Here is a 15,939-nt window from a genome sequence, read left to right as displayed (position 1 = left end):
GACAGTGTCTCCAAGGAAAAAAAGGGGCATCAATCGTTTCTACTTTGATTTATTCAGGTATCCTTCGGGAATAAACACGTCTGCGTCTCTAATTTATTGTGAAAGTAGCTAGAATAATTGCGAGAACTTCATCGCTGGAAACGATAAAATGTGGGGCCATTATGCCTTTGCATGATTTTAAACGCGATCACTTGAAAACAAAGAGGATGTGAACAACCTTTTCCATCACTGAATTTATTATACTCACGGTGACCAAAAATATACTGACTTGTGTCGAGTACAGAACTTCATGGATTTAACTACATCCAATCCACGTATTGTTTTTTTTACTGTAATTGTGAAGTGTTCCATATTCTCCAAATACATTTTCTGTTCACTTGTTTTTAAAGAGTGAATGTCAAACATAGGTTTGGAAAAATACGCACTCATTACATAAAAATTGTTAAAATTAAAATATATATATATTCTTGTAGAAAACCTTGTTTATCAATGTGGACAAGATGGTATGATAGACTGTTAACAGTTTATGGGGGCAATCTGATTCTAGAAGATGAAATACCTGCGTGCATGCACACAGTGCATGTTCTACACATACATATACATGCATGTACATAAAATACAAATGGTATTTACCCAACCACCTGATAAATCCCCATCTCATAATAACATAAACTCACCCTACCAAAGGCCCATCTTATCCCATCCCATCAAATCCCCATTCCACGACGTCCATATCATCCACTCATACTCCACCTCCCTGCCCCAATGGTCTCACCCAATCCACCACATCCAAGGGTTAGGCCTGGCACAGATGGGAATGATTGTTTAATTTCTGAACAAAAGCCTTTATGTGTGAATACTGCACACACAAAATACATGTTCAAGGTACATGTACATGTAATACATGTTCAACGAAAAACTTCAAAATTTGGAGTTTCAATTTCCTCCATGAATATGTAAAAAAAACACATAAGCTTCCGGGCAATAATCCTACGTAAGGCTCTGCTATTGGTAAAAAAAATCACACTGAAACAAATAATTAGGACATTATTACCACCAATATATTGAGATGCAAAAACTTGTGAAATGCAAATGGCCGGACAGATGGAAGGAAATCGGTCTTACATAGGTTTGCATTTGCTATGCATTTTGCCAAAAATGTACTGGTTAATAATCTTCAATATGTGCTGCTGATGGCTGACCCAGGTGCAACATTAATCATCTCACAGCCATCTCCACTGAACAATGGCAGAGACTTCTACTTAGGGGTCTAATGAAACAATATCTTTGAAAGTAAACACAGTGCCCGATAAATGGTGTCATGTCTGAACTTCAGTTTTTAAGTTTGAAGAAACCAAGATGTAAATATTTGATACATGCTAATACCAACAAATCTAGCATGTCTGTTAGGTCACCATGCGACAGTGAATTGCCAAACATGGAGATCCGGGTTACACTCCTTGATTGCGAACACTATACAACACCTTGGAATGAAACAAACCTCATGCATATCAGTGAAATACAATAAATAATACAAAGCAAAGCCAATAACAAAAAAAAGATAAATATTTACAAAAACTTTGAATTTGAATAACAAAGGTCCCAAACGATTCATCTCAGGTTGAATGGTGTCTCCCTTAGGTTTTAAAGGACAGATTTATGTGATACTCTGCAACACATACTGTTTCTGGAAACAGACCTGTCCATCTCTAGTCACAGAAATGTTGGTGTCAATCTAGCCAACGCTTGAGTGACTCATGTGATTCAGTGTGGCTACAGAATGACGACATGTATTTCTTGTCCTGAACTTTCACAAGAACACGTTGTGAATGTAAATAGGTTACATCCTGCACATGTACATCTAGTTAGATATGTGAAGTGAGGCTTAATCATATTATCATGGCAAATTGAGCTTAAGAATTTCAGAGATGTCACATAGTTTTTCCCTCAGGCTTGAAAAGTTCCACCTGTGAAAAACTGCACGTGCACGCATCCACGATGGCACATATGCATTGATCATAACTATTATATACGGTATCTGAAAGATTTTACTTTCAATCCCCCTAGATAAACCATCACGAATTGAAAGAATTCACAAATATCCTGAATTTCTTGCCACAAACACCAAATTTGACTTGTACTATACTAGATTTATCCAAAGTAACTGAATGTTGGTAACTCTCAAGACAGACAGTTCAGGGCAGATTCCATCACACCAGTAGAATCACACTTTTGTTTCATATATCTGTTTGTAGTCCCTTCCCAATGACTGAACGCCATGTCTACTGATTCTCTTCCTGCTTATGACTTCTCGCATGATGAGAGAGCAGAAGTTGGACAGCAGAACCAGCCTCTGAAAAAAAACCACAAAAATGAAAATGATTAAAAAACAGAAAAAGCCACAGTATTTTTGTCATATTTACATCATGCTATCCTTTCAATTTGCTAGGACCAGTTCTACTCAGTTGAGATTTAATTTTCAATTTGTTGAATATATGGTAGCTTTGAAAATTCCCTTTGAGACAAAATGACGTACAGCCCTCCTTTTTTGTCCTTTCTTACCTCTAGTTCTCAATCAAATCCCACGTTTACTTCTACATGTGTTTTCTTTTCTGATAAACTTTTTATTAAGAGAAATAAAGTCTGAGATCCACTTGTTATAACCTGTAAGGTTCCTGATTTCAGTGCTGCAGATTGGTGCAATAAGAAAAGAAAGCAACCAGTCTACAGTGCTGTAACAAAAGCTATGGTAGCTACTGCATTTACAAAAAGGAGTTTAATGACTATTCCTATTTCGCACACCTCAATATCACACCCCTGAAGAGTTGTTCTTGTCACAGAAACAGGGATGACCTCTTTAGTGTCTTCTCATCTCCATCATTAAACACTGCAGGGAAAACAGACATTAAAACATATTTTTAGAGAATCCTATGCTGGGAGAAGTGTGACATTTTTTATTACTTTTAATTAATAACCTGTTTTCATGTGAAACTTTGACTCCTAGTTGATAGACCCCTCATACGTGACACTCATCACTGTTATGTTCGCATGTGCAATGTAACTAGTAAGTCTGCATTTCACTCTATGCAACCTCAGCTGCATTCTGCATCACACTGGACATATTTCTTGCATCCTGGCTTCAAACTTCTGTCTTTGGAAAAATACATCAGCCACTGTCTTGTCAAGACCATCAGAGGGCCTGACACAAGGCCAATGGCAGAAGAGTACTTTTGAGACTAGAGAAGGGGGAAGGGTTTGTCATGGTCTTATAAGGTATCTTAACCGCAGCTGGATGACTTGGATGGCAGGAAGCTATCGCAGCATTATGGAGGTGTTAGGTTCGAATCCTGTTCGGGCAGACTTACCCACAGTGTATGTAGTATCATCAGCCAGCTTCATAATCATACCATCCATCCAGGTGTCTGGCATTGGATGTCTGGCCTCAACCACTGCTCCTTCCTGATAAAAACCCAAAAAAGAGATCACTATCAAAATGTGTTGGGAAAAAAACCCCACTAAGAAACTGTCTGCCCAGGTTTCTTGGTTGTGTAACTTAAAATGTCAGCACTCTACAGCATGCATCCTAAGAAACCAAACAATGGCAAAAGATTTCCAGTTCACATGGCAATAGGCCGTATGTCATATTGATTTACTCATTCTGGAGATTGATAGTCTAAGATCTGAGTTAGAGTTGAGTTCCTCGCAAGTTCTTCCATAACACCAGTCATAAGTAACAGGTTGAATAATTACGCAGTACAAAGAAATGCCTTTGTCCCAGTTCATTTGAATACTCTGATCAAAACATACTTCTTTCTTATAATTGAAACATTTGTGTTACTCTTAAAGCATTGTGTGTTCACCTTGAGGTCCCCCTTAATGCAATCATCGGTGACAACTGCGTCAGCAATGATATCAAAGAAGCTGATCTGAAGAAAGGAAAAATAATGTTATTAAGGGCTTGTCGGGTAACATTACACAGGATTTTGAAATCTATTCATTGTTGTTTAATAAGCAATTAAATGCCTGTCTTTTAAATGTCAACGTTGGATGGTTGTACACATCCTGTCTCAAAGACATCTTCCAGGTTTAAGAGTACTTTGTATCTTTTACATATAATTACCTGAAAATCGCATGAAGTGAAAAAAGTAAAGTTTTCTTCACAATTGGACATTTGTGGACACACACTGGATTTCAGAAATTTTGGCATGTGCAGAAAAAGTATCAGTATTAAATGTAAATTGTCAATAAATAAGATTTTTTTCAATTGAAAACACCCACACCAAACCACACAAAACTGGCTTCTAGTGACAACATATGCAACTCACCCTGCACTTCATTGACTTGTTAATGGTTTTCACCTTGGCCTCGCACAAAGCACCTCTGTACATGACCTTGACTGCAGTACCAACTGGGAGAAAAGGTAACTCTCTTCTCTGCATCTGGTTTGAAGAGAGAAAATAAAGCTTTAATTGAAGAAAAGGTCCCTCAAAGGATTTCTAAGGGCAAAATCAAGTCCAGTGTCTACCAGAACACAACTTCAGACATTGTCCTTTCACATGTACCTATCTACCACTCTGGATCTGTGCCTCCATGTCCTCCAACACGACACTATTCCTCGATTGGGAACACCTGTACCTCACCCGTGCCTCTAAAGAACTTTGCTGTGAGGGCAAATCAAGTCAATTTTTCCTATGATCCAATCTTGGGACCTTGATCTTCTCTCCTCCTTGGAGTTCAGAGGCCTCAAATCCCAATAATTTGCTGAATGTCAAATCAGAATAGCACAAATGAAAAGACATATACATGAAAGTGTATTTGCACGATTGCACTTTGATCATGTCACAGGTAGCACCATTGACACAAATAATGGCACCAGGGAGATTCCTATTTTGATGTAAACTGTATGATCAAGTTAAATAAGGTGGGAAAACGTATCTTTCCCCAAAAGTTTTCCTACGATAACTTCCAGTTCAATGACATCATCATTTTGAAACTATTATGAATAACCCGTTTCTGTCCAGAGACTTTTCCTTGCTCCTTTCATGAAAGTATGGAAAACAAAGTTCAATTTTTAAAACAATATACAAACAACACACACACAAGTGTGTAAACGCCTTCAATCGTGGACTCCCTATTGTTCCTCTTTTGTTCATACTTTAACTTTTTCGGAAGACCTCCCATATGTTTTGTACACGTTTTCCAACCGTGGACTCTTCAGCAACCGTGGACCCTATTGTCCCCTATTGTTCTAGGTCCAAGATTGAAGGCGTTTACACATTCACACAAGTGTGTATTTTCCTGCAACTGGGGACCCCCTATTGTTCCTCTTTTGTTTGTACTTTAACTTTTTTAGAAGACCACCCATATGTTTTGTACACAATTGTCAATCGGGGACCCTCTGTCAATCGGGGACCTTATTGTCCTCTATTGTTCAGGGTCCCCAATTGAATGCAGAAACAAACTCACATACACCCACACACAAAAATCCTCAATATGTTGCTAGAGGGCGGCCTCAGATATGAGACAGTCACTGACCTTTGTATAGTGCTTGGTAATACATTCTAAATATTTAAGTATTTGGTTTGTAGTACAAAATGAGTAGTACTTTTGCATCATTGCACTAACAGTGAAGTTAAAGGTCAAGCTTCAGATCTAAGAATAAGCATACTACCAAAGATTATCCTGTCTGTCTTTTCATGATAAGACCACTTGTTTGGTTCAAATAAGAGCTCAAATAAGGTCTTTATTTTTTTCATGTTTCTTGTTTACATACCTTATTTTTGTCGTGCAAATGCAGCGATGACCTCCCTAATGTCTTCTCGTCTCCATCGTCATACACTGCCAGAAACACAAGTATCAGAGACAAAAATTCAGCAAGTTTGTACTGAAAGACGCACTTTGCTTTGGGCCTTTGCTAGCAGTTCCTTGGAATGAAAATTGGATGTCTTGTGGAGTCTCATGATGGTCTTAACCACTTCCTGCCGGGGACACCGGATCCGGACACGTATGCTTTATATGCGTGGCCGGGGTCTCCGAACTTAGACAAAGGGAACAGGGCCTTGTAACAAAAGACCGTACTCGGAACAAAAGACCAGGCTCCTAGGCATTACTGACATTTTTTCACTCTCAAAATTCAAGATAATCCTGCTTTGTTTTACCATCGGGGACAAAGTGCTCCACCACTGCAGTGATGAGCCACACAGCACCACTGCATGCTAATCTGGCCCTTATTGAAAAGAGGTCAGCAGTGCACTGAGCCAGGTTCGTGAAAAAAAAGAATATTACGTAACACCACAAAATCTGGGCTCTTTTTACACGGCTGCAGACCTGGCTGAAATACTCGGGCGTCAATAGATTTTGTCTGTCAGGCTAGAGCGGGACACCAAACATGCCTCCACGTGTTTGTAAGTGTGCAATAAATGAAGATAGGAATTTTTAAAGAATTTTGAAAACAGAAAAAAATGATAAATATCCCGCCCCAGCATCATCAACATTGATAAATGCCCTGGCAGGAAGTGGTTAAGGGGCCTCACCAACTACAACATTGCTATCAACCATGAACAACTGGATGGTTTGGTTGGCTGAAAACTGCCACAGCATTCTGGAGGTACTGGGTTCGAATCCTGTTTGGACAGACTTACCCACAGTGTATATACTGTTATCAGTCACTTTCACGATCCAGCCATCCATCCAGGTGTTTTCTGTAGGATGTCTGGCCTCCACCATTGCTCCAACCTTACAATTAAAAAACAAGAGAGATGGTTTTCATATACATGCATATGTTTGTTGCAAAGATAAAAACACATTAAGCAACTGCCTGACCAAGTTTCTTGGTTCTATAATTGAAACATCAGCACTCTACAGCATATATGCAAAAGAAATTGAATTGGAAATGTAGATGTTTCCTGTTCACACAGAAACATTCTCTCTATTATCTTGATTTACTCATTATAAGTATTTATAGTTTAAGGGTCAGTATTACAGTCGAGTCTAACCCAGAGTCTTTTCATAAGACCAGTCAAGAGTAGCAGGATATGTACGACATAATCCAAAGAAATGCCCTTTTCCAAGTTCAATAGCTTAGCTCCAAAATCTTTGCTCTTGTTTCTTTAAGGATTTGCTTTTCTTTTACACCATGGCATGTTCCATTACCTTGAGGTCCCCGTTGATACAATCATCAGAAAGCACTTCGTTGGCAATATCACTGAAGAACCTGACCTGAAAACAGAATACCAGTGAAATAATGTTATCTACAAGCATACTATGCAGGATACAGATATTATGCAGGATATTCAAATCTGTCCACTGTGGCTTAATGAGCAACTAAATATCTGACGTTTAGACCTGAAGGTTGGATGGTTCCAGACATCCTATTTAACCGACAAAACTCCATTTCAAGGGTGTGTTTTATCTGTTTCACCCGACAAGCCCACAAAGCATAAAAGAGCAATATTTATCAATGATGGTACATTTGTATACGAAAGTAACACAGACCGAATATCAGAATTTTTTTAAAAATGTGCATGACAATGCGTCAGTAGTGAAAAAACTGTTGATATGTTTATATATTCAGACCTAGGATGCTCAAATAGAATTGGAGTATGTCTAAAAGTACTGTACATGGAGCAAGTTTAGAATTTGTTTCAATAGTCAGGAAAATAATATATACAGTCCAACCTCGTTAATAAGAGGTCCTTTGGACTTGGCAAATGACCTTGTTATAACAGGAACCTTGTATTATCAGGAATGAAAAACATGAAATTTGGACTTGGTATAAGCAGAATCTCGTATCAACAGTGCTCTTATTAATGAGGTTTGGCCGTACAATGTATATTATTGGGTTTGTAAGCACAAAACCCTGTTAGTTAAAGCACCAAAGTTATGTAAATTAAATACCTGTACTTAGCCAGAACAGGTTCTCAGTCTAAATGCATGTATGATCTTTACAAACGCTTTTTTTGTATGGCATAGTAAAGCAACAGTTTTGCTTGGCACCACAATGATACAGACCTCTGGGTTTATGAATCTGTTGACTGATCCAAGCCTGTACACAGTTCAAGAACAACGAAACATCTACACAAAGACAGATTTCTTTACAAAGAGCACTCAAGGAATGAGGATACTAAAACCATAGACTGAGAGCTTGTAGCAAGCACTATGAGGCTCATGGCATTTGGCCTGCTGCCTCTCCTTGGCATGATGCTTCTTAGCATATCTCTTACCAGCTCCACAATATGGGATTCCACTCACAACGTAGGACACTCACCTTGCACTGCACAGCCTTCTCAATAGTTTTCACCTTGGCATCACAGAGAGCGCCTCTGTACCTGGCTTTTACATCAGTGCCGACTGGAATAAAAGCCGGTTCTTCTACACCCAACTGCTTCGACAAAAGAAGGAAACGTTCTTACAACAGGAAAAGTTATGGTGACCTCTAAAATTGTCCTGTTCAGAAGCCGAACTCTGTAGCTCAAGAGTCGCACAAATGTTATTGTGCAGCATGTAGTTACACAAAATTTCACTTCGATGACATCACAGAACTTCATGCATTAGAATCTAGCTGCTATCCATTTCTGTGTATATTACATCTCTGATGGTACATTGCATTGTAGAGTTAAATAAAGTGGAGAAAACTATAATCTCCAAATCTAACCCATCTACCAAACATGAAGCTAAGTGAACATGTCAATCCTCCATCATGGTGGAAAAACTACTTGAACCCATACGGGTTAATGGCCTGCATCATGCTTGGAACTCCCTCCCCCTGCGATGACGCAAACACAGCGGACCCCTTACAGCACCAAGCGGGGCATATAAGGGGAAAAAAATAACTTACATACATCTTTGCACACACAGGTTTCTGTGAGCTTGAAATGGGATCCGATGAGCAGGGCAAATCATTTATGATGAAAATGCAAAGTTGGTGTGGTGACACCAAGACGGAACTTATTCTCACCAGCTTGACTCTTCCTTGCCGCAGAGGGGATCCTTCATACTTGTACGTCAAATACACCTGGTTGCATTTCTTCGCTATCATATCGAGGTTCAAATCCCACAGAGCATTATGTAAACTCTCCCAAGTGCATATCACATTGGGCCATCTTTCCCTCCACTGAAGCAGCATCTGTAGAGCCTGTTTGGCTGGGTCTGCATGGTTCAATATGATGGCTTCAAAATCTGCTTCCAGTGTCTCATTATCACGGACATGGCGAGCAATCATCTTCCAGTGGTGCCGGATAGCAGTTGCAATGTGATACAGCATTGACAGGGGGATTACCTCGGTATTCTGCCTCATTGACTGTTGGGGACAATGACATAAGAAAATAGTAAGTCAGAGGATTGTCAAAGTCTTTACTGAGTCAGGTCTTTATCTTGAAATTTGCATGGAATTATTGTTGAATTCAGGTAAAAACACCTATCCAATAAATACAACATGAGGTATAGCCATGTTACATACTGCTCCAAAAAATCTAATTTTTTTGATACACTGGGTTTACAATGATCAAAGGATTTACCCAAATATTAACATGAAATTATTTTCCCCAAACCATCTGTGCCGTGTTCACTAGAGACAGTTGCAGCCTTAGCTCCCTACCACCCAAACCAATTCTATGATTTTTGAAAAAAACAAGAATCAAATTACTTCTGTCTCAGGGTCTGATTTTTTTGGGGGGGGGACATCAACAATTTAGGAGAGAATCTCTAAAAAATGATGAAAAAATAAAAAACATAACATGATCAATGGCATCTTGTCACAGTGGCCTCAGAAGCTGAAGTTCCTGTAACAGGTGCAACGGCTGTTACAACGAGGCTAAAGAAATCTGAATTCTTGCTTTTTTTATTTCTATGTAAGTGCCCAACCACAGCGACTTCATTCCAAGATATACTTAGGTTTCTGTTTTTCCATTTTCAGTAGGTGACTGGGTTCAGCCCGATCAACTGTATGAAGGAACAAAGGAATCAAGAAAAGGCAACAGAACAGACTGAGCCCAATCACTGAAAGGACAGACTGAGCCCAATCACTGGAAGGACAGACTGAGCCCAATCACTGGAAGGACAGACTGAGCCCAATCACTGGAAGGACAGACTGAGCCCAATCACTGGAAGGACAGACTGAGCCCAATCACTGGAAGGACAGACTGAGCCCAATCACTGGAAGGACAGACTGAGCCCAATCACTGGAAGGACAGACTGAGCCCAATCACTGGAAGGACAGACTGAGCCCAATCACTGGAAGGACAGACTGAGCCCAATCACTGGAAGGACAGACTGAGCCCAATCACTGAAAGGACAGACTGAGCCCAATCACTGGAAGGACAGACTGAGCCCAATCACTGGAAGGACAGGCTGAGCCCAATCACTGGAAGGACAGACTGAGCCCAATCACTGGAAGGACAGACTGAGCCCAATCACTGGAAGGACAGACTGAGCCCAATCACTGGAAGGACAGGCTGAGCCCAATCACTGGAAGGACAGGCTGAGCCCAATCACTGGAAGGACAGACTGAGCCCAATCACTGGAAGGACAGGCTGAGCCCAATCACAGGAAGGACAGACTGAGCCCAATCACTGGAAGGACAGACTGAGCCCAATCACTGGAAGGACAGGCTGAGCCCAATCACAGGAAGGACAGACTGAGCCCAATCACTGGAAGGACAGGCTGAGCCCAATCACAGGAAGGACAGACTGAGCCCAATCACTGGAAGGACAGACTGAGCCCAATCACAGGAAGGACAGACTGAGCCCAATCACTGGAAGGACAGGCTGAGCCCAATCACTGGAAGGACAGACTGAGCCCAATCACTGGAAGGACAGACTGAGCCCAATCACAGGAAGGACAGACTGAGCCCAATCACAGGAAGGACAGACTGAGCCCAATCACTGGAAGGACAGACTGAGCCCAATCACTGGAAGGACAGACTGAGCCCAATCACAGGAAGGACAGACTGAGCCCAATCACTGGAAGGACAGACTGAGCCCAATCACAGGAAGGACAGACTGAGCCCAATCACTGGAAGGACAGACTGAGCCCAATCACAGGAAGGACAGACTGAGCCCAATCACTGGAAGGACAGGCTGAGCCCAATCACTGGAAGGACAGACTGAGCCCAATCACTGGAAGGACAGGCTGAGCCCAATCACTGGAAGGACAGGCTGAGTCCAATCACTGGAAGGACAGACTGAGCCCAATCACTGGAAGGACAGACTGAGCCCAATCACTGGAAGGACAGGCTGAGCCCAATCACTGGAAGGACAGACTGAGCCCAATCACTGGAAGGACAGACTGAGCCCAATCACTGGAAGGACAGGCTGAGCCCAATCACAGGAAGGACAGGCTGAGTCCAATCACTGGAAGGACAGACTGAGCCCAATCACTGGAAGGACAGGCTGAGCCCAATCACTGGAAGGACAGACTGAGCCCAATCACTGGAAGGACAGACTGAGCCCAATCACAGGAAGGACAGACTGAGCCCAATCACTGGAAGGACAGGCTGAGCCCAATCACTGGAAGGACAGACTGAGCCCAATCACTGGAAGGACAGACTGAGCCCAATCACTGGAAGGACAGACTGAGCCCAATCACTGGAAGGACAGACTGAGCCCAATCACTGGAAGGACAGACTGAGCCCAATCACAGGAAGGACAGACTGAGCCCAATCACTGGAAGGACAGACTGAGCCCAATCACTGGAAGGACAGACTGAGCCCAATCACTGGAAGGACAGACTGAGCCCAATCACAGGAAGGACAGGCTGAGCCCAATCACTGGAAGGACAGGCTGAGCCCAATCACTGGAAGGACAGACTGAACCAATCACTGGAAGGACAGGCTGAGCCCAATCACTGAAAGGACAGACTGAGCCCAATCACTGGAAGGACAGACTGAGCCCAATCACTGGAAGGACAGACTGAGCCCAATCACTGGAAGGACAGACTGAGCCCAATCACTGGAAGGACAGGCTGAGCCCAATCACTGGAAGGACAGGCTGAGCCCAATCACTGGAAGGACAGACTGAGCCCAATCACTGGAAGGACAGACTGAGCCCAATCACTGGAAGGACAGACTGAGCCCAATCACTGGAAGGACAGACTGAGCCCAATCACAGGAAGGACAGACTGAGCCCAATCACAGGAAGGACAGACTGAGCCCAATCACTGGAAGGACAGGCTGAGCCCAATCACTGGAAGGACAGGCTGAGCCCAATCACTGGAAGGACAGGCTGAGCCCAATCACTGGAAGGACAGACTGAGCCCAATCACTGGAAGGACAGACTGAGCCCAATCACAGGAAGGACAGACTGAGCCCAATCACTGGAAGGACAGACTGAGCCCAATCACTGGAAGGACAGGCTGAGCCCAATCACTGGAAGGACAGACTGAGCCCAATCACTGGAAGGACAGACTGAGCCCAATCACAGGAAGGACAGGCTGAGCCCAATCACTGGAAGGACAGACTGAGCCCAATCACTGGAAGGACAGGCTGAGCCCAATCACTGGAAGGACAGACTGAGCCCAATCACTGGAAGGACAGACTGAGCCCAATCACTGGAAGGACTACAAAGAAGGAAACAACAGGAGTGAGGAAGAAAACATGTAAGACCAGTTAGTGATTGGGTTGAGCCTGTCTGGCCCCCTCTGGACTTAAGAGGATAAAACCAGCACGTAATCAGGCTGAGCCCGATAACTGAAAGGACTACCTAGAAGAAACAATGTAAAATCAATTGGTGATTGGGTTAAGCTCAATTATGAGGGAACCAATGTAATGATATAAAAACAGCAGGAGACCACCAGATAGAGTCCAATCACCTGAGAACAGAACAACTTCAACCTTACTGCAAAGTGACAATCACAAAGTGACAATCTCAATGTGACAGGCTGTATCACAGCGGACTATCTGAATGCCAATGAAATATACTTGAAGACACTCAGTCCTTTAATTTTCTTCAATGTGACCTACATGTACATGTAAAGGCATTGTCAACCCCTCCACCAACATCTCGAGCTATCACTTACTGATGAACTCTCCCTCGTAAACGGCAGGCTTGGCATTTCTTGAAGTGTGGAGGCAGGCCTAAATTGCGGCAGGTCACCTGTGATGGCAGTAAAAGGAAGCGGAAATAATTCACCCTTGTAGTGTTGTTACATGAACTCCTGCATCAACTAGCCTTTCAAAACAGGCTTGTACCTCCCCACAGCCCACTTCATCCATTCCCACGGCCTACCTGTTCCCTCCCCACAGCTTACATGTACATACCTTGTTTGTCTCATCAGCCTACTTTTTACCTTATAACTAGGCTACATTTCTTGTGACAACAACAGAAAAAAATGTGCCTACGAACGTTTAAAAAGATAAAAAAAATCAGTATTGACAAAATACAACCCCCCCAAATTACCCCAAAGCCAATTGATGCCGTTAACATTGCAAAGTGATGCCTTCTTTGTGAATGGACTTTGAAGTAAATGTACCTGTGGTTACTTTCTTTGATGGTGGTTGTGCGGAATCATCTTCCTCCGTATCTTGTCTTCTCTTCCCTAATGAAGGAAATAATGGCTGATATTGGATATTCATTCAACACCAATTAACAGTTCACTTTGATTGAACAAAATAAAAAAAAAATTGAAAAAATGAGGATAATATGAATTGATGAAGCTTTCAAAAGGTATTTCTGACCTGTCAGCATAAAACGAGCTGAAAATCGGAATTTTCCAAAATTGAGATATATTGGTATTTAATTTGAATTCAAAAAAGAGAGTGCTTTCCAATGGCACGTACATGTTAAAGCTTAAAGTATAAGTTGACAATGTGACATTATTCTGGCAGCTTTGTATCTTTGTTCCCGACATTGTTTCAACAGCAGGCATGAATGAATGCAGTTGTCAAAAATGAGGAGGAAGTGGTATCCTGCAAAATATTTGGAATTATATGGAAGACAGGTTTCCCCTTCCAAACATTACAACACCGCCAAATTTACCTCCATTTAAATATGACTTTAAACCATAAAAATAGGAAAGAGCAGGATGCAACTTTACTCTCATTTTGTCGTGATGGGTCACATTTATCAAATAAAATCATTCCTGGTCGTCAGACAAATTTTACCGATCATATTCAGAACCTACCCAGTATTTTCTTGCAGCCATTGTCAATGTCAATGAGGCTTTGAAGGACTTCTTGGATACTTGGTCTTTGTGTGTAGTCAGCTTGCCAGCATTTATTTAGAAGATCACTCATTTGCTGGTGTTCTGGGGAATCATGTGGAATCTCCAAGCGGTCTTTGTTGATAACTACAGCTGTGAGAATCTGCATCGGCATTTTATTAGAATAGGGGGCCTCACCAGAAATCAGTTCCCACATCACAACACCAAAGGAATAAACATCTGATTTTGTTGTGACCTTGCATGGTTTTCTTGTGCTAGATGAATCATACATCACATCGCCAAAGGCTTCTGGCGCCATCCATGGTGAGGATCCCCTGTTTGTGACCGTGCTGATGGTGTAGTCACACTGCCTGGATATGCCAAAGTCACAGATCTTCAGTGTTTCATCACTGGTAACCAGAAAGTTGGGTGACTTGACGTCCCCATGTTGGTACTTCTTTTCATGAATGTACTGTAGAGCCTTAGCCCCATCCTGGGCCCATCTCATCCAACGACTCTGCCTAAACTCTGGCCAGTCTTCACGATGTTGACTAATCACATCGTACAAAGAACCTCCCTCCGCATATTCTGTTACGATGAAGTAATTCTCCAGTACTGAAGTGGGCTTCACAACTCCCAAGAACTTGATAATATTGTCATGGTTCATTCTTGCCAGAATCAACACTTCTTCCTCATGGAAGCGCTGGCAGCATTTTGCAGCAACTTTTTGTTTTCTTGACGACTTTTGCCAGGTTGCCCGGTACACTTTATTTCTGCTTCCAGTTGTACTTATTTCAGCATCAAATGAAATGTCTTTTAAGTCAATTATGTTGTAGTTGCTCACTGATGTTTCCATCTGTCACAAAGAAAAGTGTGAGGGCAGGATACATATTTAGAAAGGACAAAATTACTGAACTTTATCTTTTCCAAAAGACTAACTTATGCACAAATACACTTTTACTGCACTGCTGAGGAATTTCAGTGTAAAATGAATGCACAGAGCATGATGTGGATGTACGAAAACTGTGTCTTCAAGAAACCATTTTCTAATTAAAAACGGGTAATTAATTTAACCACCTCTACGTTTCAAATGCTTTAATTTTGATCATTAGTGTAACGGGATGGACATGACTGTAGACAAAGACTACAGGACGAAGACTAGGCTGACACGACTTGACTGGAGACTGACGCATGTACATGTAAACACAGCAAAGGATGCTGGGATACAATCAAAGATGGCTGGCAATCAATGTATCGTAATTCTCTCGTAATGCTCATGTGATTCCGAAATAAATCATTCCTGATTGTTGATGTTAAATGGAAATCCCAATCTGGTGAGGTCGTCCGAACCTTCAGTGTGTAATCGACCGTTACATTAGTATTCAAAATTGGGTTCATGTTCTCAGTTCCATAAAAAATCAATCAATCTACAACAGATCTGATCCTCTTTCTGTTATTATGTTCATTCATATAAACAAATAATGTTTTTTATTATGAATATCAGAAATTATGTAATTCAGCATTTATTATTAAATAATTATTATAAACGGTAATCTCAAAATTTGACATTAAGCAACCTGACTATAAAAAAATTTACGAGATTTCCTACCTTCTGGTTTTGGTCATTGGCCAATTCCATTTTCGCACTTCTTTGCCAGGTTAAAAAAGAGATGATTTCATCTTCATATTACAATCTCAGGATACGCACGTAGCTTGCACAGGTAGGCAGCACTGTAGCCAATGCACTCGGCCTCTGTTCTCATCATGTAGGAAGTAAGAAAACCAAGCTGCGGAATGTTGTATGTG

The 15,939-nt window shown here is 41.6% G+C and overlaps 1 protein-coding gene across 2 annotated transcripts; it reads right to left on the bottom strand.

The window, feature by feature from the left end:
• Positions 1-218: 218 nt before the first annotated feature.
• On the bottom strand, positions 219-15,913 carry LOC110985897 (uncharacterized). 2 transcript variants are annotated; one of them, XM_087136586.1, is made up of 14 exons: positions 15,743-15,913; positions 14,116-14,989; positions 13,465-13,530; positions 13,012-13,088; positions 8,957-9,298; positions 8,267-8,383; positions 7,153-7,218; positions 6,642-6,735; positions 5,774-5,838; positions 4,326-4,439; positions 3,861-3,926; positions 3,366-3,459; positions 2,803-2,887; positions 219-2,353 (listed from the first exon to the last, which is right to left on the bottom strand). In XM_087136586.1, the coding sequence occupies exons 1-13, from the start codon at positions 15,770-15,772 to the stop codon at positions 2,835-2,837; spliced, it is 2,058 nt and encodes a 685-aa protein (XP_086992712.1). In that variant the 5' UTR covers positions 15,773-15,913; the 3' UTR covers positions 219-2,353; positions 2,803-2,834. The 2 variants fall into 2 exon arrangements, with proteins under 2 accessions (XP_086992712.1, XP_086992713.1); XM_087136587.1 differs by having other exon boundaries at positions 8,267-8,380.
• Between the last annotated feature and the right edge of the window lie 26 nt (positions 15,914-15,939).

Source organism: Acanthaster planci, linkage group LG05 (genome assembly GCF_054643075.1).
Source record: "Acanthaster planci isolate LZ-2023a linkage group LG05, COTS_SCS, whole genome shotgun sequence".
NCBI lineage: Eukaryota > Metazoa > Echinodermata > Asteroidea > Valvatida > Acanthasteridae > Acanthaster > Acanthaster planci.
This window is presented reverse-complemented; position numbering and strand designations above follow the sequence as displayed.